This window comes from Geotrypetes seraphini, chromosome 7 (assembly GCF_902459505.1).
Source record: "Geotrypetes seraphini chromosome 7, aGeoSer1.1, whole genome shotgun sequence".
Classification (NCBI taxonomy): Eukaryota; Metazoa; Chordata; class Amphibia; order Gymnophiona; family Dermophiidae; genus Geotrypetes; species Geotrypetes seraphini.
In genome coordinates, this window is record NC_047090.1 from 82,950,295 (window position 1) to 82,977,722 (window position 27,428).

The 27,428-nt window shown below is 43.9% G+C and overlaps 1 protein-coding gene across 4 annotated transcripts in view; it reads right to left on the bottom strand.

Moving 5' to 3' along the window:
* Positions 1-27,428, bottom strand: part of STRN3 (striatin 3) — a 317,039-nt gene that overhangs the window by 97,669 nt on the left and 191,942 nt on the right. For all 4 annotated transcript variants that reach the window (XM_033950963.1, XM_033950965.1, XM_033950962.1 and 1 more), the window contains one exon: positions 10,413-10,553. In XM_033950963.1, coding sequence (XP_033806854.1) covers positions 10,413-10,553 — 141 coding nt within the window. The remainder of the gene's footprint in view (positions 1-10,412; positions 10,554-27,428) is intronic.

The window sequence follows — 27,428 nt, forward strand, 5'->3', positions numbered from 1 at the left end:
TCTCGTCACGAGTGCATAAATAGCTTCCTGCGAGCAGCACTACTCCTGATTGAGGGCGCTGGGTTGAAGCGAGTGTTTGGCGAGTCGCTGGCAACTAGAAAAGTTCCATTTTAGCGAGGCAACGAGTGGCAAATGGACAGTGAAAGGACCGGAGTTGCCTGTTGTGCAATCCAAGATGGCGCAGTCCCCAGGACAATCTCCGTAGTCGCAGGTTTCTGCTCTACCCGATGAAAGTGCTTCTGCACTAAAACGACGCTGGAAATTTGGTTCCAAGACGTGAAGGCCGAGATGAAGGGGGTAAGGGAAGATGTTAAGACAGCGATGGCCGAGCTTCAGGCTGAAGTCGGGGAGCTAGGAGAAGAGTTGAGGCCTCTGAACAGCATGTGTCCCGATTGGAGGAGAAAGTGGAAGAAACTAAGACAGCGATGGCACAGCAGGTGAAGGAGCTGGCAGATCTACAGGCTCAAATTGAGGACCTGGAAAACATGTCCCATGGGAGCAATCTAGGTTTTAAAGGAATACCGGAGGATGAGCGGCACAAGGATTGCAAAGCAGTGGTACAAGAATTTTGTTGTCAACTGTTGGGACCTGATGAGCCGATGGATTCTACGGCTATTGTACTTTTGCGGGCCCATCGAGGTTTGGGAGCGGGCAGACCGGGTGCCCCTAAAGATATCATTGCTTGTTTTGGGGACTACTTAGTCAAGGAAAAAATACTCCAAGCTGCCCAAAGACGACCACAATTTCAATGGCATGGGATTATAGTGGGAGTTTATCAGGACTTGGCTTTATCTACATTGCAGAAGCGTCGGACCTTCAAGGATGTGACTCAAGTGCTGCGTGCAGAGGGGCACCGTTATCGTTGGTTGTTCTTGTTTGGAGTATGGATGACTGTTAATGGCAAGTCCCGCAGGGTGGACACTGTGGGTGATGCGTGGTTGTTTTTTTTTTTTTTTTTTTTAAAGTTCTTTATTCATTTTAAATTTCTTAGATCAAGTGATAAATATATAATACATATAATTTTCAATATACACTTGAATATCCATCAATATATATTTTAATACAAACATATATAAAGACCCCTTTTGCAATAAATTATAAATCATCTGTTATTATAATATTGTACCCACCCTAACCCCTATTATATGATCTATCATTGTGCTATGATATCTGATCTTTAGAAAAAGAGCCAATGGTCCCCAGATTTTATTAAATTTTTTAATATAACCATGTTGTAACGCTATTGCTTTTTCCATCTTATATATATGGCAAATAGAATTCCACCAAAAAGTGAAATTTAATTTTGTATGATCTTTCCAGTTTTGAGTAATTTGTTGTATGGCGACCCCTGTTAATATCAATAAAAGTTTGTTATTGTTTGCTGATATTGGACTCTGTGTTCTCATTGCTGTTCCAAATAAAATTGTGTCATATGTAAGTCCAACATGATTTTCTAATAATATATTAATTTGGGGCCAAATTGTTTTCCAAAAGGCATTTATACAGGGACAAAAATAGATTAAATGATCTAATGTCCCAATTTCTACCTTACAATGCCAGCATCTATTAGATTTAGAACTATCTATTTTTTGTAACCGAGTAGGGGTCCATAAAACTCTATGTAATAAAAATAACCATGTTTGACTCATAGATGCTGACATTGTAGTATGTATTCTCCAGGACCAAAATTTTTGCCATTGAGTTGCAGAAATTGTCTGTCCTATCTCAATACTCCAAATGTCCCTAAGTCCTGTTCTTTTTTTTTAATTTAAAAATCCATATAATAATTTATACCATTTTGCGGCTTGGTGTCCCAAAAAATCTGCCTGAAAGCAAAGGATTTGCAAACTATATTGAGTATTAAGATTTTTCCATTCAGGGAACCCTTCCTGGATGGCTTGCTTCAATTGCATCCATTTAAAATATTGTGTTATGTTCAATCCAAATTTCTGTTGCAATTGTGAAAAACTAAGCATGGATCCATTTACTATAACATCATTTAAAGACCGTATACCTGCAATTATCCATTGCTTCCATATTATTTTGAATCCACCAATTTTGATCCTGGAGTTTACCCAAATGGATTGATTTAACGATTTAGTTATTGGATCTGTTGTAATATTACTAATAAATCTTAGTGTTTTCCATGTATCTAATAAAATTCTGTGATCTTTATATCTCTTTGGCATTGTTATACTTATAAGATGTTCCGGATATAATGGAAACAGGAGTCGCCATTCTAAATATAACCAGTCTGGTACATTCTCCATGAGGTCTGGGAGGATCCAATACATACCCTGTCTTAAAATATAGGCTTGATGATACCTATAAAAATTTGGAAAATTTACCCCTCCCTCTCTAATTGTTTTTTGTAATGTTGCTAAAGCGATTCTTGGCCTTTTCCCAAACCAAACAAATTTTGTAAGTATTCTATTTAATTTTTTATAAAATGACCCCTGAAAAAATATCGGAATCATACTCATTTGATAACAAACCACAGGTAAGATCATCATTTTTATTGTTTGAACTCTTCCCCACCATGAAAGATGTAAAGGATTCCATTGCTCGCACATTTCTGTTATTTTTTTTTAATAAAATTTTTTCATTTTCTGTTACTGTATCATCAATTGTATTTTTAATAACAATTCCTAAATATTTTATTCCTTCCTCTTTCCATTGGAATGAATATGAATCAAATAATCCTTTGGTACAATGGACATTAATTGGAAGAACTTCAGATTTTTCCCAATTTATTTTGTATCCAGAAAATTTACCAAATTTATCTAATAAATTTAATAAACATGGAATGGTATCTTCCGGTTTCCTCAAATATAAAAGAATATCATCTGCATATGCAGATAATTTATATTCCCAATTTGAAAATGTGATCCCCTTTATTCCCTTAGTTTGATTTATTGCAATTAATAAGGGTTCAAGAACAATATCAAAAAGTAAGGGAGATAAAGGACAACCTTGTCTAACCCCCCGTAACAAGTTAAATCTTTCTGAAATGTTATTATTTATATTTAATCTTGCTTCAGGAGAGCTATACAATGTTTGAATCATTTTAATAAAAAAGGGACCTATTCCAAACCATTTTAAAGCTTGATACATAAATTTCCACTCCACTCTATCAAATGCTTTCTCTGCATCTAACGATATTAAGAAAGCTGGTTCATTCATAGTTTTCGCTAAGTTTAAAGAATGAAGTGCCAGTCTGGTATTATGTGAGGAATGTCTTTTAGCAACGAATCCTGTTTGGTGTACATCTATAATAAAAGGAAGAGCTTTTGCCAATCTTAATGCTAATACTTTAGCAAGCAATTTTTCATCTACATTCAACAATGATATGGGCCTGTAGTTTGAAACCAATGTAGGATCCCTGTTTGGTTTTGGTAAGACAATAATTACAGAATCTGCCATAGTACCTGATATATTTTCATTATGTATCTGATATTGATATAAATTTAATAAATAAGGCAATATAATATTTTGAAATGTTTTATAAAATTCAACAGTATATCCATCTCCACCTGGAGCGGATCCAACTCTAAGAGATTTCAATGCTAGTTCTATTTCTTTTAATGATATATGTTCTTCTAAACTTCCTTTTATATGTTCTGGAATATTTGGTCCAATAATTGAATTTAAAAACTCTAAGCCATCTTGTTCTTTATTTTCACAAGAATCTGAAGTATATAGACTCTTATAAAAATCAAGAAATTGTTTTACAATATCTTTAGTGCTGGTGTGTGTATTACCTTTTGTATCTTTTATTGCAATAATTTTAGTTTTTCTTTTTTTTGCTTTAAGAAAATTTGCTAACATTTTTCCAGCTTTATTTGAGTTTCCATAATATCTAAATTGCTGACAGAACATTTCTTTTCTAACAAATTGTGAAGAGAGTTCATTATATTTAGTTTTAACTTTTAATAGTTTTTGTAATACTACATTTTCCCATTTAATAATTAATTTTTTTTCTAATGATTTAATTTCTTCCTCTAATTCCATAAATTGTTTTTTAAGCTGTTTTTTCATAAAAGCCGAATATGATATAATGTTTCCTCTCATTGTAGCTTTACAAGCATCCCATATAATTTCAATATTCATATTGTCTGTGCTATTAATTTGAAAAAACTCTTTCATCTTTACTTTTAGGTCTGTTACAAAATTTTCATCAGCAAGTAAGGCATTATCAAATTTCCAAATTGATGTAAAATTTGTTTTTATATCATTTTTTAGATCAATCCACACACCAGCATGATCAGAAACTATAATAGGATCAATAACTGCTTTCATAACTTTTTGTGCTAAATTACTAGAAACAAATATATAATCAATTCTTGAAAATGATTTATGGACCTGAGAACAAAAAGAATATTCCTGATCATTAAAATGAAGAATACGCCATATATCTACCAAATCACAAGATTGTATCAAATTTTCTAGCCCTAATGATTTTATAATTTTACTAGGTTTCTTATCCAAAATAGGATCCATAACAGCATTGAAATCTCCAGCTACTATCAAATTTGAAGTAGCCAATGGTAGTAATATCTGTTGAATTTTTTTAAAAAACTCCATTTGATTTGAATTAGGAGCATATAAATTAAATAAGTCCAGGGTTGTATTTCCCATTATCATTTTGATATGTACCCATCTTCCTAATGGATCAATTTTTATAAGTTTAAAATCAGCAGTACATTTCTTATTAATAAGTATGGCTACTCCTGCCTTTTTCCCTAAGGCAGGAGCAAAAAAACATTTAGATACCCATCCCCCAATTAGTTTATTAGATTCATTCCCTGTAAGATGTGTCTCTTGCATGAAATAAATATCCGCATTTTGCTTGTGAAGGAAACCTAACATTTTTTTTCTTTTTACTGGGTGATTCAGACCATTGACATTAATGGAAAAAATTTTAATTGTCATTTAATAATTTGAGTAAAATTAAATATCTTCTTAATAATAAAATTTTGATCAGATATCTGCACTTTTCTTTAATTATTCTAGATTTAATTATTAATTTTCCCCTCTTCCTATTCCCATCCCCCACCCCACCCTCCCTTTTAATTAAAAATTGTGTATACTTGGTAGCACGCATCTTAAGTCGATAATGCGTGGTTGTTTTTGAAAGACTTGGGTTGTAATAACTTGCCCTCCATACCAGTGGTGATGGCGACTCCTTCGAAGGGGGGAAGATCTGTTGAGTCTTGGCGTACTGTCACCCGATCCACTAAAAAGCTGACCCCGATGGAGATCTGAGGGCAGAGCTAAGAACTGGTAATAATGTTCCAATACATGAAACTGCAAGAATTTGCAGTGGGCCAGAAATATCAGAATGTGCAAATAAACCTCCATGAGATCCAGAAAGGCAAGGAACTCTCTCGGGGCCATCCCTTTAATGATTGATCACACTGTCTCCTTGCAAAAGCATAGAACCTTGAGAGCTGTATTCATGTGCTGAAGATCCAGAATAGGCCTCCAACCTTTGGAGCCTCTCTTTGGACTAAGCTCGAGATATTGGGCAGCACCGGCTCTATTGCTTGAATATCCAAGCAAGCGATGAATAGTGGGTTGAACCAAGAGTGCTCTATCCGGCTGACCTGCAGGAGAGTCCACAAACCAAGATGTCAAGAGGCCGGGAAAATTCCAGCTTGTAGCCTGACCAAATAAGGTACAGGCATATGGGATCTCTCAGAGAGAGAAAGAGATAATAGTTACTGCGGATAGGCAGACTAGATGGGTCATTTGGCCTTTATCTGCCATCATGTTTCTATGTTTCTAAGACTCACTGGCCGGATGAAATGTGAATCCAAGCGGGCAGGAATGCTGAGAGTCTGCCCCCCTATCTGTAGAAGGGCCTCTCTCGGCCTGGCTTCATTGCACTTTTTTGGCAAAGGGAGAGGAACGGGAGGCGGAAGGATGGGATCACTTGTAGCCGACATACTGTTGCCATGGGCCCTGGGAAAATCTCTGCGATGTGTCATTCGCATACGGGTGTCCACATTGAATTCATGAGGTTGTCCAGGTCCTTGCCAAACAAGAACTGCCCATTAAAGGGAAGTCTAGCCAAAGTAGCCTGGGAAGTGTCCACTGTCTGATCCAGAGCATCCTGTGGGCAGAAATGGAGTATGCCAACACTTTTGCCAAAACCCACATAAGGTCATCATCAACATAATCTGAACCAGCCAAAAGAAGTTGAGGAGGAGGATCCACAGCCTCACTCTCCAGCAAGTGCAGCCGAGAGGGGACAGGTGCATGTAACAAAGGACGCCGCCAAAGCAGCTCTTATGTCTAGAGCAGCTGCATCAAAGAGTCTCCGGAGGACCACATCCACACTGCAGTCCTGCATATCTCTAAGTACCACCCCACCTTCACTGGGTAGAGAGGTGCACTTAGTCACCTGTGCATCCTAAGAATCCACCCTCTTTTGACCCAGAATCTGCTGGCACTCCTGTGCCAGAGGATGCAAGTGAGATATGGCTCTCACTATCCTAAGAGCACCTTGCGGAGAGGCATACTGCTTAGAGATTAGAATGTTCATATCATGGTAACAGGAAAAGTATTATGAGCGCACACCACAAAGCCAGGAAGAAGAAGTGGATGGGGCCGGCTGATTGAGCCGAGGATGTGCCCATAGAAGCAATGCCACTAAGAAACGCATCTAAGCCAGAGCAGGACTGTGCAGGGGAAGAACAGCAGCTTTGAAACTCATTTCACAAATATTTTTGTAAATTCTGAGAAAACCTCCGATTCCTGGGGCGTAGAGTCACCCTTAGATGACTTAACTTTGCGTTTCTCCCAGACACACATTACTAACAGCCATGCCAAGCCCCAGCTAGCTGAGTATTTTGTCATTTGATTCAGCACAGGAGAGGCTAAGCTTGGCGTTGCTGCTTCTTCTGGCTGCAACATGCGGCACGTGGTGCAAGGATGTTCTTAAAGCAATCCTGGCAAGAATTCACATTAGGAGAGCCCAAGGACTCATTCCCAACAAGATTTAAAGGAAAAAGTGCAGTTTTGGAGAAGCAAAGAGCTTTAGAAAAAGATAGCCAAAAATCCAAGATGGCCACCACTAAGAAATTTGTGTCAAAATCATGATATTTTTCACATTAAACAAAGTGCAAAAACAGCGATTTTAGGATTTTTCAGGTGGGGGAACATGCAGAAACCCTTAAAACTTCAATTTTCAAGCCTCCTCCGATTCACCTCAGGTTGTGACAGCCTTTACTCACTGTGACCTGTGCTGAGAATATGTTCAGATCTCTTACAGTAGCTGTAATCAGAGAATCACTGCTTCATTCTGGGAATGCCTCTTCGACCCTGATCTTCTGGCTGCCAGCCAGACCCTATGCCTGACTACAGCTCTACCCCTGCGGACCGATGGATGTGCTCAGTAACGGGAGGAGGTGAGAAGATAACTGGCACCCTGCGAGACACCGCCAAGTCTCCTACAGAAAGATGTCCAATATCCTGCGCTCAAACCTATGTTCGGCAGAAGGAGAAATATGGGGACGGCCCCGAGCTTCTATGAAGTAAATGCAGGCTGGCTGACAGGTACCAACAGCGATTGGCCTGTCAGTTGCAGACCGAAGTCTATGTGATCTCAATGCAGGCATAGCTGAATAATCGCTCAGAGCACAAGAAACCCTGAAAATAGGTTAGGAAAAATACATCAAATAAAATAATAAAAGAGAGAGAGCAAAACAAACACACTCCTACTGGCAGAAGGGAAGAACTGTAGGTTGTCACCACCACTATAGCCCAGGGCTGGGCTCTATAGCAAACCCAGTGGTTAACATAAACAGTACACCAGCGTGTGACCCGGCATGGAGTCACCCTGCAGGACTGGATTCTCAGCAGTAATCAAAGTTAAAGCCAAGAAAAATAAAGTTCCAACAATGGTAGAAGTTGATAGAAATAGTTCTTTTACTAAATCCTTCATGTAGGTAAGTATTTCATTAAACTTTCACAACATTGGTCAGGATTTCACACAGCATTAAAGAAATATTGTCAAAATGGCAGGAAAAATAAAACAGTCCAAAAATAAAGTCCAAAACTTTCTTTCACACCTAATAAAGTCCCAATTGCATCTTGAGACCACAGCTCTCCACAGAGCTAGCACTGCCTGCTTCAAAACAGGTAATTCAGTAAATAAAAAATGCAGTTCAGGATAATAGTTTTCCCCAATTCTCAGTCCTTAAGATAAAAATGAGGAAAGCCTCTGGCAACATTTATGACTGCCAGGAAAGGAGAATGTACAGGTTTTGTCAAAACACGGCCACAAAACTGGCTTTCAAAATCCCACCCAGAGTGAACACAAAACCTCTCCCCACACACTCCTAGCTTTCCCAAAACCAACATCAAAAAAAAAACACACAGCAAACAAACAGTTCCCAAAATCCAAACTCACTGTTTGTAGCTTGAGGCCAAGTCCACCTGCATAGGCTCAGGATAATTAGCTTCACAACCTGCACAAGCTTCTTGACATTCCATAGGCTCTCCATTCAAGAGTGGCAAGTCTTCATCTTGTCCAGCCTCTGTCAGCTCCATAGGCATAGGGTTGTTGCTCCTGTTTGGCCCAGGTGGATCTTTAGGGAGGCAAGGCCTGAACTTCCTCCCTAACCGGCCTCCTGGTTTGAATGCCACTGCTGGCTTACATACCCTAGGGGGGTGTCCTGATCTGAGTGAGTCAGCAGAAGTTCAGGGGCCTCTTGAGCTCCCCCGGTGGTGACTCGAAGAAAGCTCACCTACTTCCTCCTCAGATGAATCCAGCTCCCTCTGGTGGTCAATGGCATTATCTCCCAAAATATAACCCTGGAAGATCCTGGAATTGCCCTTCCATGTTTTTATTCTTACTTTTTTCCCTGGCTTAACTGGGACCTTGGCAGAGCCCGGGTCTGACTGGTCACAAGGTGCAGCTAAGGAGTCCAGTGAAGTACAGCAGAGGCACAGAGAAAAAATCCAGAATGGATTCCTTCTGCAGATTGCACACGGCTATGGGGACACAACCCATCTGTCTAGAATGTCTCAGCTATTGCACTGGAAATATCTTTAGACTTTATACAATTAACAAAAGGTCTACAGGAGAAACTCATCAGTATGGTATAATATAGAATGCCAGTGATACTAAGTTGAGACTGTTTCTTGTTACAGACCTTAATTGCCTTAGCAGTTTAAGAATATAAAAGTCTGAGTCTATGAATTAAATAATGGAAATATAAACTAAGGACTCCTTTTATGAAGGTACGCTAGGGGCTTAACGTGCGGAATAGCGCACACTAAATTGCCGCACGCGCTAGCCGCTACCGCCTCCTTTTGAGCAGGCGGTGGATTTTCGGCTAGCGCGCGCTAATCCGGTGCGTGTGATAAAACCGCTAGCACACCTTCGTAAAAGGAGCCCTAAATTTGCAAATATAATACTATTTTCTAGAAATTATACTATTTAAGAAGTTTTATCCTAATATCAGTTTTTACTATATAGAAAGAGTAGATATTCAAAGAGATTTAAATGGCCACTTCTGCTTGTGTGAGGCAACCTTAGGATATTCAGTGGCATTTAATCGGATAGTGCCACTAAATATTCCCTCTAACTGCCTTTGCCAAAACAAGATAGTTTGTAGGCAATTTAAGGGTAGAGTTTGGACACTAAACAATTGAGTAACCACAAAGTTAGGACAGCAAAACAGCTATCTGACTTCCCCCTTCTTTACTAACATGTTGCACGGGTTTTAGCGTTGGCAGCAGCGGTAACTGCTCCGACACTCACAGGAATTCTATGTGCGTCGGAGCAGTTACCGCAGCTACCGGTGCTAAAACCTGCGCTACGCGTTAGTAAAGGAGGGGGTTTATGCAGCAAGTTAACTGGGCACCGGTCCAAATATTGTCCAGTACCCAGTTAACTTCTGGGTTGACTGTCATACAGTACCAGGTGTCACACATTCCCTTACAATGAATATCTCAGATTAGTTCAGCTAATGACTAGAAGCGTTTTGCCAATCACTTATGGCCACAGGTTGAATATCAGATTCTATGTTACAAATAAGGCTGGATAATATAAAGGAAAGTCTTTGCCAATTGTACTTCTGCATCACCCAACTGTACAGGCTACTGCTTGCAAATAAAGATGGATATTTTGAGAAGGAGAATGCATCTAATATAAGTCCACAGTAACTACAGCTATAGTGCATGCTGGTAAGATCACTCAATGTCAGAAAACAAAAGTTTTCAAACATTTAAAAAATAGTTTAGAGTTATTTTATGCTACTTTAGAAGTATTTCCTGTGGACATATAGTATCCTAGCATTGTACAGCTTGCAGAAAGTTTCTTTTTTTATTCTAATGGTAAATAGGTTTCCATTAAATAATTGGAAATACAAGTGTGGAAAAATATCTGAACCAGTTAGTACCTTCCTCTGTTCTTCCACCTTCATGTTCAGTGATTCTAGAAGGCGACCTAGACTGATTAAGAATTCCTGAAGAGATATGTGGGGGTAGTTCCTCATCTCCCAAGTCAGCTATCATGTCATGGAGCTTTGTTCTGTTGACCCCTGTAATTCAGCAGCAGAGGGTCACTAGATGGCAGCAAATGGATTTACCTTTACACATTAAAAGCCTGTTTATTAAAAACTGTAACTATAAATCAAAACATCCATTAAAAAAAACAGAAAAATATAAAACCTGAAAATGTGCATTTTATTCCTGATAGTGATACTTAAGTAAGGACTATTACTTAATGTGAAAACACAACCTATTGTCTTCCATTTTTATTCTTGGCTCAGTTCGCCTCACCTATACTATTTTCAAGTTTTCTGCTCACAAATATTTTATTGTGACTACACTCCCTGGGCTTTCAAAATCACCTGTTTTTGAAAACACTCTAAAGCTCATCACACTGCATTCATATTTAACACAGTAACAGTTTTGTGGTAAAGTTCAATACAGAAACACTTAATTTACTTCAATAAAAGGTTTGTACTAATTAAAAAAAGAAAAAAAATCATTTTAGAAATGAACAAAAAGCAGAATTACCATATCATTGGAACACTCCAGTATCAAATCAAGCAAGAGCTAAATTTACAAAGGAGTTACTGCCTTTTATACTCTACAAGATGTCATGTATTTTTTTATCCAGTTGATTACACAAAACATACACCAATCCAGTGTTATTGTGTGGGCTTTGCATAGACTCGAATCAAAGATTTATCCCATTCATTGTAGCATAGGACCTAAGGAGAAATATCCTCACTCCCTTCATGCATCTCACTAAGAGTCATATGCTCTTTACAAGAAAATGTATCCTACAGAGAAGGCAGATGAGGAGACCACACAAGTTGTTTGCTTAATTAAAAAAAAAAAAAAAAAAGCATTAAAAGTTGAGAAGTTAAGTTGTAGACTTACAGCATGGGGACTGCTTGCAAACCTACCTTAAATGCAATCAAATGCTTTGAATAGTTCTGTTACTGTGACTGGCTATACTATCCAACTATGGGAAACGGTAAGTATTACCAATGCTCTGTTTCGGGTCAATGTCTTCCTTTCTAAGGTGACTGGAATCCAGAATCAGGTTTAAGGCTCCTCTCCCCAGCTGCGAGTCCTCCTGACCTGCCATGACCAAATCTTTTGTGTGCAAGAGGTGATTCCTCTTGGACAGAATCATTTCCATTTTCACTGTTTCCTGGCACTTTCTCTGATAGGCAAGAAAGTATGATAGCAGATCAACCAAGTGTGTCAAATAATGGATGCATTCAGCAGAATGTCTCTTCAGAGTTTTCTGGTAAACTCTAGAATGCTTTTAACTGAGCATTTGAGGGGTTCCTCTTAGGTTGGTTTTGTGTATACCATAATAGGAATTAATTTCATTCCTTACCCAGAGTATGTAGCGTACAATCTCAATCGCTCAAATATATTCTAGTGCTTGCTTTAATACTTACATTCTTCCAAGAGAGCTTCGCATAAGCATTTGTATCAAAGCATGTTTGGAAATTCTTTGTAATCAAGCCAGTTAACAGCCAAAACAACTGAGAATATGTCCATATCATTTTGTCACTTTATCTTGGCCTCCAAATGCAGTTTTTGAATACTTATAACCCTGTATTACACTCAGTTTCTGTTTAGTCAACATTAGAGGAGTCAGGTGATGAGAATGGGTTTCAGTGATTGCGTTGACTAAGTTCTTCCTCTATTTGCATTTTCTGTTCAAAGGAGGTGGGGGCCTGCAAAGAGCACATTGCTATCACTATTCCGTGCAAATTTAAATGGGCTAGCAGGCAGTGCTGTTTTGAGGTGGGAAGGAACTAATTGAGGAGAAAGACAATGGAAATGTGTGCCTCTACTGCAATACGTACTGTTCTCCAGTATCTCAATGTAAGCATGTAGAAACTGAGGTAGGTCTGCAGAACGGCTCTGCTACTTCTCAGAGATCACTGGCCAGCGCTGTTCAGGACAGTTTGGAATGGATGATAGTTGAATGAAAAAGGGGTGAGGACAGAGACAGAGGATAAAATGACAAGAAAAGAAAGGGAATGAAAGAGCAAGAAAAAGGTGAAGGAGAAGGTAAAAGATGGAGGTAAGACATGGAAAAGGAGGAGTGGAATATCAGGGAGAACTGAAAAAGAGAGAGTAGTAAAAAACAGAGAAGGGAGAAATGGAGTAGAAAGGAAAGAAGTGATTTTGTATTTAGCTCATGTTTTTTTTCCAGTTGTAGTTCATAGCAAGTTACATTCAGGTACAGTAAGTATTTTCCTATCCCTGGCTGAAGTGCTTACAATCTAAGTTTGTACCTGAGGCAATGAAGGGTAAGTAACTTGCTCAAAATCACAATGAGCTACAGTGATAGCTGAATCAGGCATTCCCGGTTCTCAACCTACTGCTCTAACTGAAGGGTGTATATGTGATGGAGGAGGTAAGCAGTGTGTGAGAGCAGATGGGAGAAAGTTGTACATGGGAGAGAACTGGAGAGTGAGGCATGTCTAAGAGGGAAGAGGGGAGTGAATGTGCAGTAAATATCACAGAATAGGGTAAAAAAACAGATCTAAAACAACAAAACAAAATAGCATTGGGAATGGAATTAGCTAGAGAAGAAAGGGGCAATAGAAAGAAAAGAGATTAGGTTCTTACCTTGCTAATATCTTTTCCAGTAGATAGGTGTGCCATTCTGGACAAATGGTTTATCTCCCCATGGCTGTGAGCCTCTGCAGAAGGAATCCACTCTGGATTTTTTCTATAACCATTATACTTCACTGAGAACTCTACTGTCCCCAAGAAGCAAGAAATTAGGTGAAGTAGGGATATGGGAAAACGTCCCCAACTAATAAATCTGCAACGTGACATAATCAGGCTCGAGGAATGGGCATCAACACAGCAGATGAGGTTCAACGTGGATAAGTATAAAGTGATGGATGACGGTAACAAAAATCTCATGCACGAACACAGGATGTCCGGGGCGGTACTTGGAGAGACCTCCCAGGAAAAAGACTTGGGAGTTCTGATCGACAAGTCGATGAAGCCATCCGCGCAATGCGTGGCGAAAAGGGCGAACAGAATGCTAGGAATAATAAAGAAGGGGATCACGAACAGATCGGAGAAGGTTATCCTGCCGCTGTACTGGGCCATGGTGCACCTTCACCTGGAGTACTGCTTCCAGCACTGGTCGCTGTACATGAAGAAGGACACGGTACTACTCAAAAGGGTCCAGAGAAGAGCGACTAAGATGGTTAAGGGGCTGGAGGAGTTGTCATACAGTGAAAGATTACAGAAACTGGGCCTCTTCTCCCTCGAACAGAGGAGATTGAGAGGGGACATGATCGAAACATTCAAGGTACTGAAGGGAATAGACTTAGTAGATAAGGACAGGTTGTTCAGCCTCTCCAAGGTAGGGAGAACGAAAGGGCACTATCTAAAATTGAAAGGGGATAGATTCCGTACAAACGTAAGGAAGTTCTTCTTCACCCAGAGAGTGGTAGAAAACTGGAATGCTCTTCTGGAATCTGTCATAGGGATTCAAGACAAAGTTAGACAAGTGCCTGCTGAACCAGAACGTACGCAGGTAGGGCTAGTCTCAGTTAGGGCGCTGGTCTTTGACCAGAGGGCCACCGCGTTAGCAGACTGCTGGGCATGATGGACCACTGGTCTGACCCAGCAGCGGCAATTCTTATGTTCTGCTCTAACCAAGTAACATAAGATCTATGAACAATCAAACAAAGCAACAAACATGCCAGCAGAAGCACCAAAGGAGCTCAAATAGTACCCTAAATACACCAGTAATAACTTACTCTCCATGGCCCAAAGGGCTGACTGGCCTCAAAGTAACAGACTTGGAGAAGACAAGAGGCAGGTGCAGGAAATAAAAGTCAGGTCGGAGGTCCAGAATGACATAATGGGAAAAATATTAGCAATGTAAGAATCTAATCTCTTTCCAGTGCAACAGGTGTGTCATTCTGGACAAGTGGAACGTATAAAAGCAGTCCCCAAAATCTAGGGTGGGATGACTGAGCCGGCATGTAGCACTGGTGATCCAATGGCAGAGTCCTCCTTTGCTGCCACTTCCACTCTGTAAAAATTAGCAATGTATGTAGAGTGGACCAAGTTGATGCCCTACCTAATCTCCACTGGAAAGCCTGCCTTCTGGTTGAGTGCACTTTCACAGAAACTGGGGACTGTTTCTCACAAATAATGCAAAATGGCCCTTCAGATCACCTGGAAATTGTGGCTGTGGAATCTGGCGCACCTCGCTTAGCTGGATTAGACAACACAAAAAGATGGTCAGAGAGCCTAAACTCATTGGTGACCTCCAGATAGTGTGCTGCAGAGTGGTGGAGGGGTTAAAGCTAAAGCCTCAGTACCCTGAGGTTGTGGGTTCGAACTCACATTGCTCCTTGTGACCCTGGACAAGTCACTTAATTCCCCATTGCCCTAGGTACATTAGATAGATTGTGAGCCCGCCGGGACACACAGGGAAAAATGTTTGAGTACCTGAATAAATTAATGTAAACCATTCTGAGTTCCCTGGGGGGAACGGCATAGAAAATTAAATAAATAAATAAATATTGTAGTATTATTCTTCTCATATTCAACTTCTTCAAAAACTGATCCTGTTTCTAGGAACCTGTGGACTGGAACTTTGGCAATCGAACTTCCTGATTGACATTAAACTCTGAAACCACTTTGGCAGGACATTAAAGAGGTATGGGGGAAAGGAAGGGGCATGCACATGTAGCAGGAGGGGTGGGGGAAGGAACAGATAGGGACGAGGGGACAGAGAAGAGGACGGGGTGCCACCACCCCAGCACTGCTCACCCTCACTATACCACTGGGGGTATGTAAACTTATGAGCACAACTGTAAAACTCAAATCAGCTCTTTAAAGATCCAGCCACTAGTCCCATGTTCTTTGGTGAAAAATGTGTGACATCACTCTAAAAAGGCTATTGTGATTCTGTCTTAATAATTATCTTAAATGATATCCGCCACTTTATTACGATATAGATTTTGCTCAAAAGAATTGAGGCCCAGAAAAATAATTTTCATAGTCCTGCAAATCACAAATTATTTCAGGTTGTGTTCAAGCCATCATTTTCCATAGACACAGAGATGGCATGAAGAAATACAAGCAGAGCACATTAAAATTTCTGCACGACATAGCTTTAACTAAATTTTTTTTTATTATTTATAAATTTATTGATTTGTTACAACATATAACAACTTCAAGCAATAAACAAATTCAAAGAAAATACATAAAACTAAAAGAGAATCTTTATCAAGTCCACATTATAAGGGTTGATTGTCCTGTAAGAGTCACATCACTGAAAAAAGAAAACAATATAACGTAATCCTCTAAGCCAGGCAAAAATAATCATCCTATTTTCACTCGTTCTTAACCTCTGAATTAGTTACAGGCAATATGTCTAATTTAGGTTTATCTTGAAGAAAAATTTCCAAATGAGCTGGATCAACAAAAATATACCTAGTAATCTGATATGTCATTAAACACTTACGTGGAAACTTAAGAAAAAATATAGAACCCACAGCCAAGACTCGAGTCTTGAGTTGCAGGAACTGTTTTCTTCTGTATTATGTCTGTTTAGAGACGTCTAGAAAGCAATGTTACTTACCGTAACAGTTGTTATCCAGGGACAGCAGGCAGCTATTCTCACTAGTGGGTGATGTCATCAGACAGAGCCCCGGTACGGACGTCTCACAAGCACGTGTTGCTTGTAGAAACTTAAAGTTTCTAGATGCCCGCACCGCGCATGCGCCGGTGCCTTCCTACCCGGAGATCCTGGCGTGTCTCCTCAGTTCAGGTAGCTAGCCTGAGAAGCCAACCCAGGGGAGGTGGGTGGGACGTGAGAATAGCTGCCTGCTGTCCCTGGATAACAACTGTTACGGTAAGTAACATTGCTTTATCCCAGGACAAGCAGGCAGGTATTCTCACTAGTGGGTGACCTCCAAGCTAACCTCAGTGGGATGGAGGGGGAGTTGGCGACTTAAGAGAATAAATTTTTCAATACTGTTTGGCCAAACTGTCCATCCCGTCTGGAGAGGGTATCCAGACAATAATGTGAGGTGAATGTGTGAACCGAGGACCAGGTGGCAGCCTTGCAAATTTCCTCGATTGGTGTTGATCTGAGGAATGCTACTGAGGCTGCCATTGCTCTGACCTTATGGGCTGTGACCTTACAAGGAAGTGATAATCCAGCCTGGGCATAGCAGAAAGAGATACAAGCCGCCATCCAATTAGAGATGGTGCGCTTTGATACGGGTCTTCCCAACTTGTTAGGATCGAAGGAGACAAACAGTTGAGGAGTGGTTCTGTGTGGCTTGGTGCGATCCAGGTAGAAAGCCAAGGCACGTTTACAGTCTAGAGTGTGAAGGGCCGATTCTCCGTGGTGAGAATGAGGCTTAGGGAAGAATACTGGAAGTACAATGGATTGGTTGAGATGAAATTCGGAGACCACCTTAGGCAGGAATTTCGGGTGAGTGCGGAGGACCACCTTGTCATGGTGGAATACTGTGAATGGTGGATCCGCCATCAATGCCTGGAGTTCGCTGACTCTGCGAGCGGACGTAAGGGCTACAAGGAAAAGCATTTTCCAGGTGAGATACTTCAGAGGGGCCCTGTTGAGTGGTTCAAACGGGGGCTTCATGAGGTGGGAAAGGACTACATTGAGGTCCCAAACTACTGGGGGTGGTTTGAGAGGAGGGTTAACATGGAAGAGTCCTTTCATAAATCTGGCGACCACCGGATGGGCCGAGAGGGGTTTCCCTTGTAGGGGCTGGTGGAACGCCGCAATAGCGCTCAGGTGGACTCGTATGGATGTGGACTTGAGCCCAGATTGAGATAGGTGTAGGAGATAGTCCAGCACGGAGGATAAGGAAGCTCGCTGAGGTTCCTTTGACTTAGAAACACACCATGAGGAGAATCTGGTCCATTTCTGGGAGTAGCATTGTCGAGTGGCGGGCTTCCTGGAAGCTTCCAAGACCTCCCTCACTTCTTGTGAGAATTGGTGAGGGGTTACGTTGAGAGGAACCAAGCTGTCAGGTGGAGAGACTGCAGGTTGGGATGAAGTAGTGATCCTTGCTGTTGAGTAAGTAGTGAAGGAAACACTGGAAGTGGTACCGGTTCCCTGCTGCTGAGTTGAAGTAGGAGGGAGAACCAAGGTTGTCTGGGCCACCGAGGAGCTATTAGAATCATGGTGGCCCGTTCGAGTTTCAGCTTGACCAGAGTCTTCTGGATCAGCGGGAATGGTGGGAACGCATATAGAAATCGTTTCCCCCAGTTCAGTAGAAAAGCATCTGCCTCGAGGCGATGAGGAGTGTAGATCCTGGAGCAAAACTGAGGCAGTTTGGCGTTGTGGGGAGCCGCAAAGAGGTCTATCTGAGGCGTCCCCCATTGCGTGAAGATTTGGTGAAGGGGGCTGGAATGGAGAGTCCATTCGTGCGGTTGTAGCAGACGGCTTAGTTTGTCTGCTAAGACGTTGTTCTCCCCCTGGATGTATACTGCTCTGAGTAGGGTGTTGTGGCGCACCGCCCAGTCCCAGACTCGTAGAGCTTCCTGGCAAAGGAGGGCCGAGCCCGTGCCTCCTTGCTTGTTGATATAATACATGGCGGCCTGATTGTCTGTGCGAATGAGGATTACCATGTCGTGGAGTAGGTGTTGGAAAGCTTGGAGCGCATTGAAGATGGCTCTGAGTTCCAGTAGATTGATTTGGTGTAGTCTTTCCGCACTGGTCCAGAATCCTTGGGTGCGGAGACCCTCCAGGTGGGCCCCCCATGCGTAATTCGACGAATCGGTTGTGAGAACTTTCTGATGGGGGGGGAGAGTGCATCAGCAAACCTCTGGATAGATTCGAAGAGGTCATCCACCAAAGTAGAGACTGCCGAAGAGCAGGTGTGACTAAGATGCGTTTGGATAGTGGATCGGACGTCTGATTCCACTGTGACGCCAGGGTCCACTGGGGGATCCTGAGGTGGAGTCTGGCAAAGGGTGTCACATGTACTGTGGAGGCCATATGGCCCAGGAGCACCATCAGTTGTCTCGCCGGTAGGGTTTGGCGAGTAGACACCGACTGGCAGAGATGAAGAAGAGACTCCATGCGTTGCCGAGGCAGGAATGCTCGGAGTCGGGTGGTGTCCAGGACCGCTCCGATGAAGGGGAGGGACTGGGAGGGTTGTAGATGAGACTTGGAGAAGTTGATCTCGAAGCCCAAATTCTGGAGGAAGTAGGTTGTAGCCAAGGCCGCCGAAGTGACCTCTGGGGCTGACGGGGCCTTGATGAGCCAGTCGTCGAGGTATGGGAACACCTGTAGACCCCTGTCCCGGAGTGCTGCGGCCACTACCACCAGGCACTTTGTGAAGACTCTGGGGGATGAAGATAGGCCGAATGGTAGCACTCGATACTGTAGGTGCAGATTTCCCACCCGAAATCTGAGGAACTTTCGGGAGGCCGGGTGAATGGGGATGTGAGTGTAGGCCTCCTTGAGATCCAGGGAGCATAACCAGTCGTTCTGCTCGAGGAGGGGGTATAGAGAAGCCAAAGTCAACATGCGGAACTTCTCTTTGACCAGGAACTTGTTGAGGGCCCGAAGGTCTAAAATGGGTCGCAGGTCGCCCGTTTTCTTCGGGACGAGGAAGTACCGGGAGTAAAACCCTCGGTTCAATTGGTCTGACGGGACCGGCTCGACAGCCCGAAGCTGAAGTAAGGTTTGGACTTCCTGAAGAAGAAGGGCGGTCTGTGTCGAGCTTGAAGGATACTCTCTTGGAGGATGGTCCGGGGGGACCCGGTGGAATTGAAGAGAGTATCCTTCTCTTATGATGGTGAGGACCCATAGGTCCGTGGTTATGGCCTCCCATCGATGGTAAAACAGATGGAGGCGGCCCCCTATGGGAGAGGCCGAGGTTATGCTCCCGGGAGGGGCGTCAAAAGGGCTGGGGAGCCTTAGGTACAGCCGGTGGCTGAGGTTTTTGCTGAGACTTCTGGGGAGGTTGTCTCTTCGCAGGCTGTCTCGCAGCAGGCGTTTGTCTGGGCATGTAACGCCGCTGGTAAATCAGGGGTGGCCTGGAAGGTCGAGACTGTTGAGGTTTGGGTTTGGGCCGCAGGATGGATTGAAAGGATTTTTCATGATCCGACAGCTTCTTGGTAACAGTTTCGATAGACTCATCGAACAGGTCAGCTCCAGCACATGGTACGTTGGCGAGTCTGTCCTGTAGGTTGGGATCCATATCGATAGTACGGAGCCATGCCAGGCGACGCATAGCCACCGCGCTTGCGGCGGCGCGTGCCGAGAGTTCGAATGCATCGAAGGAGGATTGCATCAGCTGGAGGCGTAATTGGGAGAGGGAAGCTACTACTTCCTCGAACTCGAATCGAGCTTGGTTGTCTATGAACGGAGTGAACTTGCGGAGCACCGGCAAGAAGAACGCCAGATAGGAAGAGAAAAAGAAGTTGTAGTTTAGCACCCGTGACGCCATCATGGAGTTTTGGTAGAATTTTCTACCAAATTTGTCCATCGTTCTCCCCTCTCGGCCCGGCGGTACAGAGGCGTAGACCTGGGAGGGATGAGAGCGTTTAAGGGAGGACTCGACCAGTAGGGATTGGTGGGAGAGTTGAGGGCCCTCGAACCCTTTATGGTGCACGATGCGGTATCGAGCATCGAGTTTGCTGGGGATCGCCGGTATGGAATACGGTGTTTCGAAGCACTGCATGAAGGTCTGGTCCAGTAATTTATGCAAGGGGAGCCGAAGCGACTCCGTTGGAGGGTTAGGTAAATGCATGGTGTCCAGATACTCTTTGGAGTATCGGGAGCCCGTGTCAAGGGTCACATCCAGATCATCCGCCATTTGTCGGAGGAATGATGAGAAGGACAATTGTTCCGCCAGCGTCGGTCTGTGTGACGGGCTGGAGGAGGAGGAGGCCTCCAGGTCCGTGGACATCGGGGAGTGACAAGGAGAATCGGGCACCGGTGTCTCCTCGTACTCCGGGCCCCTCGGAGGGGACACCTCTGATGAGGAGTATCCCCTACGTTGCAGTTTTTTCTGCGGTGACACCTCCGAATGGCGTGAGGAGTGCCAGGATGAGTGTCTCGATCGGTGCCCGTCTCGGTGGCGGGACGGGGATCGGGATCGTCTGTGCATCGCGTGGTCTCCCGAGGCCCCCAAGTGGATAGGGCTGGAAGCAGTGGATCGCAACTGGGTTTGCGATGCGGGTTCTTGCGATGCTACCCAAGTCTGGTAAGGAGTACGGAAGAACTCTTCCTGACTATGCCCAGGGCTTCGAGTATCGATCGGAGGTCTGATCCCATGTTGGCGCGGAGGCGTAATGGGTTCTAATGGTGGCATATCGGTAAGCGAGGCTTGCCGCGCGGGCATCGCCGCCCTCCCCCGTTCGTCCTCGTCGGTTGTCGAGGTCGAACGGTGTGGGGGAGGGGGAGGGGGCGGACCGCCCCTTTGGACCGGTGCCGGGAGGTCACCCTGTATGGCAGCGATGAGCCCGGGTCCGATGGTCTGCATGAGCTCAACGAATTGAGCTTCCAGCACGGACCGTAGCGAAGCCGATAAGGAGGGATCCGCACCGAAAGGGGGTCCTCCTGCACGGACATCGCGCTCCTTCGAGGCCGAGTGCTTCTGCTTAGTAGCTTTCGGCACTTTGATGACCATTGGTGGCACTGTGGAAGGAAGAGGTACCTGAACCGAGGAGACCGGGGCAGGCACCGACGTCGAGCTCGTGGATGGTGTCGGGGTGAGCGATGCCGGTTTCACCACACTCGATGCAGGAGGGGTCGATGCCGGTTTCGCCCGAACCGGGGAGGTATCAGATGAAGTGGAGGCTGAGGGATCCTTAGCTGCGTCCATCTTGAACATCGATTCCCACAATAGGCAACGCCGCTTGAAAGAGCGTGCCGTAAGGGTAGAGCAAGGCCTGCACGATTTCGGGATGTGGTCAGGGCCCAAACACTGCAAACAGCGCCAGTGAGGGTCCGTGAGTGAAATCGCGCGTTGGCACTTGCTGCACTTTTTAAACCCGGTGATTGGCCGGGACATAGGCCGGAAAATCTCCGCCGCGAGGTCGAAGCCAGTGGGCCTGAGCCACGTGGCCGGCCCGTTCGACCCGCCGGAGGAAATAATCTTCTTTTTTTTTTTTTTTTTTTACTGAAAAAGAAAAGAACTGTTAACTGTAATTAAAAGAAAGCGAAAACGCGGACAAGGAAGGCAAATTTAACTGAATTCAGCTAGCGCATGAAGAAGTTGAACTTCTCAGCTCCGCGGAAAAGAAAGAACTGAGGAGACACGCCCGGATCTCCGGGTAGGAAGGCACCGGCGCATGCGCGGTGCGGGCATCTAGAAACTTTAAGTTTCTACAAGCAACACGTGCTTGTGAGACGTCCGTACCGGGGCTCTGTCTGATGACATCACCCACTAGTGAGAATACCTGCCTGCTTGTCCTGGGATAAAGATATTTATCCGTTGCCCACAAAACAGGGCATTTGTATTTACAAAATATAATTTAAAAATAGCTTGTTTTTCTATTTCAGTCCTGAAGGTGACCAACGATGTTGCTCTTTTGCTATAAAATCTTTTGACGATTCTAATTGAGAAATATTTAAACTGTCAGCTGACACTAATTGATCTTTCCCCCCCCTCTTAAGAACATAAGAATTGCTACTGCTGGGTCAGACTTGTGGTCCATCATGCCCAGCAGTCCGCTCACGTGGCGGCCCTCTGATCAAAGACCAGCACCCTAACTGATATTTCCACTTTATCTATTTTCTTTTCCATTACAGCCAATTGAGTTTCTTGCTCAGCCACCTTACTTGTTATTTCAGGAGAAAATTGACAAAGCTTTACTACTGTACCCTGTAGAGTTTTCAATTCTATTCACTACAGTCCAGACGTCTTGAAGTGTAACAATTTTATCGTCCAACTCGGGCCTAAAAATAGGTCCTGTAGGCATTGAGACAGGGGATACAGAAACAAATTATTTTCCATTGAGGATCTTTTGGGTCCAGCTCAGTTTGGAGCAGTTGAGTCTGAACCTAATATGCAAAACAGAGTCATCCTTCTCTAATAAAGTTAAGACAGGCTGAGGTGGAGGCGTGGGTTCGCCAGATGAGAGAGAGGCCGATTGGGATTGTAAATCAATCTTACCTTTGAAAGATGTTCCAGAAACTAGGCAAAGGTGGCGATCCATTGGTCCTGTTATGGTAGAAGAGGAAATAATCTTGTGTTTGCCCATAATTTTTCTCCCAACTGCTCCTCGTTCCTCTCAGCTCCAAAGGGGCACAAAAGGGGCATATCCTGCCCCTTTGGCCATGCCCTTTTGGACATGCGGCCTCGGGCACGCGTCCGTGGGCCACATTCCACACACCTCCCCCCCAAAGCAGTCCCCTTTCCCTCTCCCTAACTGTCTCTCCATGGCCTTCTGTCTTCCCCCCAGAGCAAAGCTGTCTGTCCCCAGACACCTCCCCCCAAAGCAGCCCCCTTTCCCTCTCCCTGTCTCTCCATGGCACCTTCTGTCTTCCCTCTGCCCCCCCCCCGAGCACAGCTGTATGTCCCAAGCACACCCCTCTCCCCCAAAGCAGCCCCCTTTCCCTCTTCCTGTCTCTCCAAGGCCCCTTCTGTCTTCCCCCTCCCCCCCTCCGAGCACACCTGTCTGTCCCAAGCACACCCCTCCCCCCAAAGCAGCCCCCTTTCCCTTTCCCCCTGGCCCCCCCTGTATTGGCCCCATTCTTACCCTCCCTCCATCCCGGCATCTTCTGGCCTGCTCTTCTTCAAAGCAGCCCGCGATCGTGGTGGACGGCTTTAGCGAACCTAGCAGGCCGCTCTCCAACTCGGTAGCACGTTCCCTCTGACGCGATCCCGTGCGCCAGAGGGAGCGTGCTACTGAGGTTGGAGAGCGGCCTGCGAGGTTCTTTAAAGCCGGCCTTGGCTGCTGGCTGTCTGTTTTTCTGTCAGTCTGTCTTTCTGGCACCCTGTCTGTCTGGCATTGTTTCATTCTCTCTCTCTCCTTGGCTGCTGTCTGGATGGCTGTCTGTCTTTCTTTCTATCTGTCTCTCTGGCCCCTTGTCTGTTTGTCTTTCCTTCTGTCTGTCTCTCTGGCTCCGTGTTTGTTTGACTTTGTGTCTGTCATTCTTTCTTTCTCTCTGTCTCCTTGGCCGCTGTCTATCTGTCTAGTTTTTTTTCTTTCTCTCTCTGTCCTTGGCTGCTGGCTGTCTGTCTGTCTTTCTGGCCCATTGTCTGTCTGTCATTCTTTCTTTCTGTCATTCTTTCTTTCTTTCTCTCTCTTTCCTTGGCTGCTGTGTGGATGGCTGTCTTTCTTTCTGTCTGTCTTTCTGCCTGGCCCCCTGTTTATCTTTCTGGCTATCTCTCTCCCTGGCCCCCAGTTTTTGTTTGTCTGTCTCTCTGTCTTTCTGCCTGGCTCCCTGTTTTTCTTTCTCTCTGTCTCTCTGCCTGGCCCCTGTTTTTCTTTCTCTCTGTCTTTCTCTCTTTCCTTGCCCACTGTATGGATGGCTGTCTTTCTTTCTGCCTGGCCCCCTGTCTCTGTCCTTGGCCCCCTGTCTGTATTTCTCTGTCTCTTCTGGCCCCCTTCTCTCTGACGGCCTCCCAACAAAGTAGTCCCCTTTCCCTCTTCCTCATCACTTCCCTGAGCCGGGGTTTTTTTTTTGTTTTTTTTTACCTTGTAACAGCGGCTGCACACCCCGGAACCGACACTCTCCACTAACAGGAGAGAAAATGCCGGCGCTGCCGCTCTGAAACCGCCACCGCCACAGTAACCGCCACAGCCACTCTCCTGCCGGTCAACAAACCGCCAAATGCGGCCGAAGACAACCGTGCTGAGAAAGCTCCAGTCGCGTGCCTTCAGCCACCGCGCGCACCTCCAGCCCCTGCAAGCGCCGTGAGGTGTCAATTAGAATGTCGCCTCAGAAACACACCTCACGGCGCCAGGATTCACAAATTTTTGAGAGCGCATGCGCGCTCTAGCGTTTTATTATTATTGATAAACGAGAACGGTAATAGAAATACTGATTTACATCTAAATACTGAAAAAAGAGTTAAGTTACTAAAACCACACACTAACACCACAGGGCTCAAAAGACTAAAATGGGTCCTGTAGTAGACGCTGTTAGTGGATAATTCCCATAACTGTTTATTACAGGCATCTTTTCAAGTGAAGGGACAATCAGCTGAATATCTTGCATTCTCTCAATCTTCAACAATATCTTGTATTTTATTAAATTTATATGTACTGCAGATATTTAATGATCAAGCTCTTCAAATGAATTACACTTCTCACTGTTTTATCAAATTCTCATAATTTATCCAACTGTCAAGCTATACTAATCTGAAATAAAATGCTCTCTCATCAAACCACTAACAGGTATCTAAAGTATGTATTATGGCTTCAGGCATAATAATATAAGAACATAAGAAATGCCTCTGCTGGGTCAGACCAGAGGTCCATCACGCCCAGCAATTCACTCACGCGGCGGCCCATCAGGTCCAGGACCTGTATAGTAATCCTATATCTATACCCTTCAATCCCCTTTTCCTTCAGGAAATTATCTAATCCCTTCTTGAACCCCAAAACCGTACTTTGTCCTATCACACCCTCTGGAAGCACATTCCAGGTGTCCACCACCCTTTGGGTGAAGAAGAACTTCCTAGCATTGGTTCTGAATCTGTCCCCTCTTAATTTTTCTGAATGCCCTCTCGTTTTTGTAATTTTCGAACGTTTGAAGAATCTATCCCTCTCCACTTTCTCCATGCCCTTCATGATCTTGTAAGTCTCTATTATGTCCCCTCTAAGTCTCCGCTTCTCCAGGGAAAAGAGCCCCAGTTTCTCTAATCTTTCAGCATATGAAAGGTTTTCCATACCTTTTATCAATTGTGTCGCTCTTTTCTGAACCCTCTCCAGTATCGCCATATCCTTCTTAAGGTACGGTGACCAATATTGGACGCAGTACTCCAGATGCGGGTGTACCATCACCCGATACAACAGCAGGATAACTTCTTTTGTTCTGGTTGTAATACCTTTCTTGATAGTACCCAGCATTCTACTTGCCTTCTTAGAGACCGCTGCGCACTGTGCTGACGGCTTCATTGTGTTGTCCACTATTACCCCCAAGCCCTTTTCTTGGGTACTTTCACCCATTACCAGCCCTCCCATCGTATAGCTCTACTTCGGGTTTCTGTTTCTTACATGCAAGACTTTACATTTCTCTACATTAAACTGCCATCTCATCGCCCACTCTTCTAGTTTGTTCAGGTCCCTTTGTAAATCTTCACAGTCCTCTTTAGTCCCAACTCCACTAAATAGTTTGGTGTTGTCTGCAAATTTTATTACTTCGCACTTCGTCCTTGTTTCTAGATCATTTATAAATACATTGAACAGCAGCGGTCCAAGTACCGACCCCTGCAGAACACCACTCGTGACCCTCCTCCAGTCCGAGTAGTGGCCCTTCACTCCTACCCATTGCTTTCTACCCGCTAACCAATTTTTGATCCATCTATGTACATCTACTTCTACCCCATGGTTCTTCAGTTTCTGTAGTAGGCGTTCATGGGGTACCTTGGCAAAGGCTTTTTGGAAATCTAAGTATACGATGTCTATGGGGCCCCTTTGTCCATCCGTTTGTTAATTCCTTCAAAGAACTGCAATAAGTTTGTTAGGCACGATCTTCCCTTGCAGAAGCCATGTTGGCTTGTTTTGATCAGTTTATTTCTTTCTTGATGCTGTCTATTATCAGCGCTTCCGCCATCTTCCCCAGAACCGAAGTCAAACTTACCGGTCTGTAGTTCCCCGGGTCACCTCTCGATCCTTTTTTAAAGATGGGCGTAACATTAGCTATCTTCCAATCCTCTGGGATCACGCCTGTTTTCAGGGATAGATTACAAACCTGCTGTAATAGTTCTGCTTTTTATTCCTTTAGTTCTTTCAATACCCTAGGGTGGATTCTGTCTGGGCCCGGAGATTTGTCAGTTTTAAATCTATCTGCTTGTGTACGTCTTCAAGGCTTACCTCCGTGGATGTTAATTTTTCTGCTTGATCTCCTTTGAAGATTTTTTCAGGTTCCGGCATGTTGGATGTGTCCTCTTTTGTAAATACTGACGAAAAGCACATGTTTAGTCTATCCGCCACTTTTTTTTCCTCCTTCACCACTCTTTTCCTATCTCCGTCATCCAGCGGTCCCACCTCCTCCTTAGCCGGCTGCTTCCCTTTAACATATCTGAAGAACGGTTTGAAATTTTGTGTTTCCCTGGCTAGCCTCTCTTCATATTCTCTTTTTGCTCTTCTAACCACGAGGTGACATTCTTTTTGATGCTTCCTGTGCTCTTTCCAGTTTTCCTCGGTTTTGTCCTTTTTCCATTTCCAGAATTAATTCTTCTTATCTCCTATCACTTTCTTTACATCAACAATATGAACTGAAAATTCTAAAACTATACTGTAAAAAAATCATATGCTTGATTTTAGGAAATTATAGAACTGTAGTGAATTGGAAAACTGTGTTTTATTTTATATTACTGTCATGCTAAGATAGCATCTGGAGAGATTTCTAGAGCCGAACACAATCAACATTGCCAGGAAAACCTCCAAAAGAATGAGCACTGTATAAAGTTATGTTGGTGATTCCGTAAGAAGTCTTTCTAAATTGTACAGAACGAATGTCACAGCATAGAATGAATGTCGCAGCATAGTGTTGGGTTCTGCTGAGGATAGCATATATATCACAAGTTGCAAATAAATAATTAAATACTTCAAACATACAACAAAAGTATTAGCGCTGGTTGTTTGCCGGGACCATCATAGCACTTAAAAGTCCCGCATACCACCCTCAAGATAGTAAAAACTTACTCTAAACATACTCTGACATATAACACAGCTCTAAGAGGAAACACGACCACAACTCATTGAGGAAACACGACCACATCACA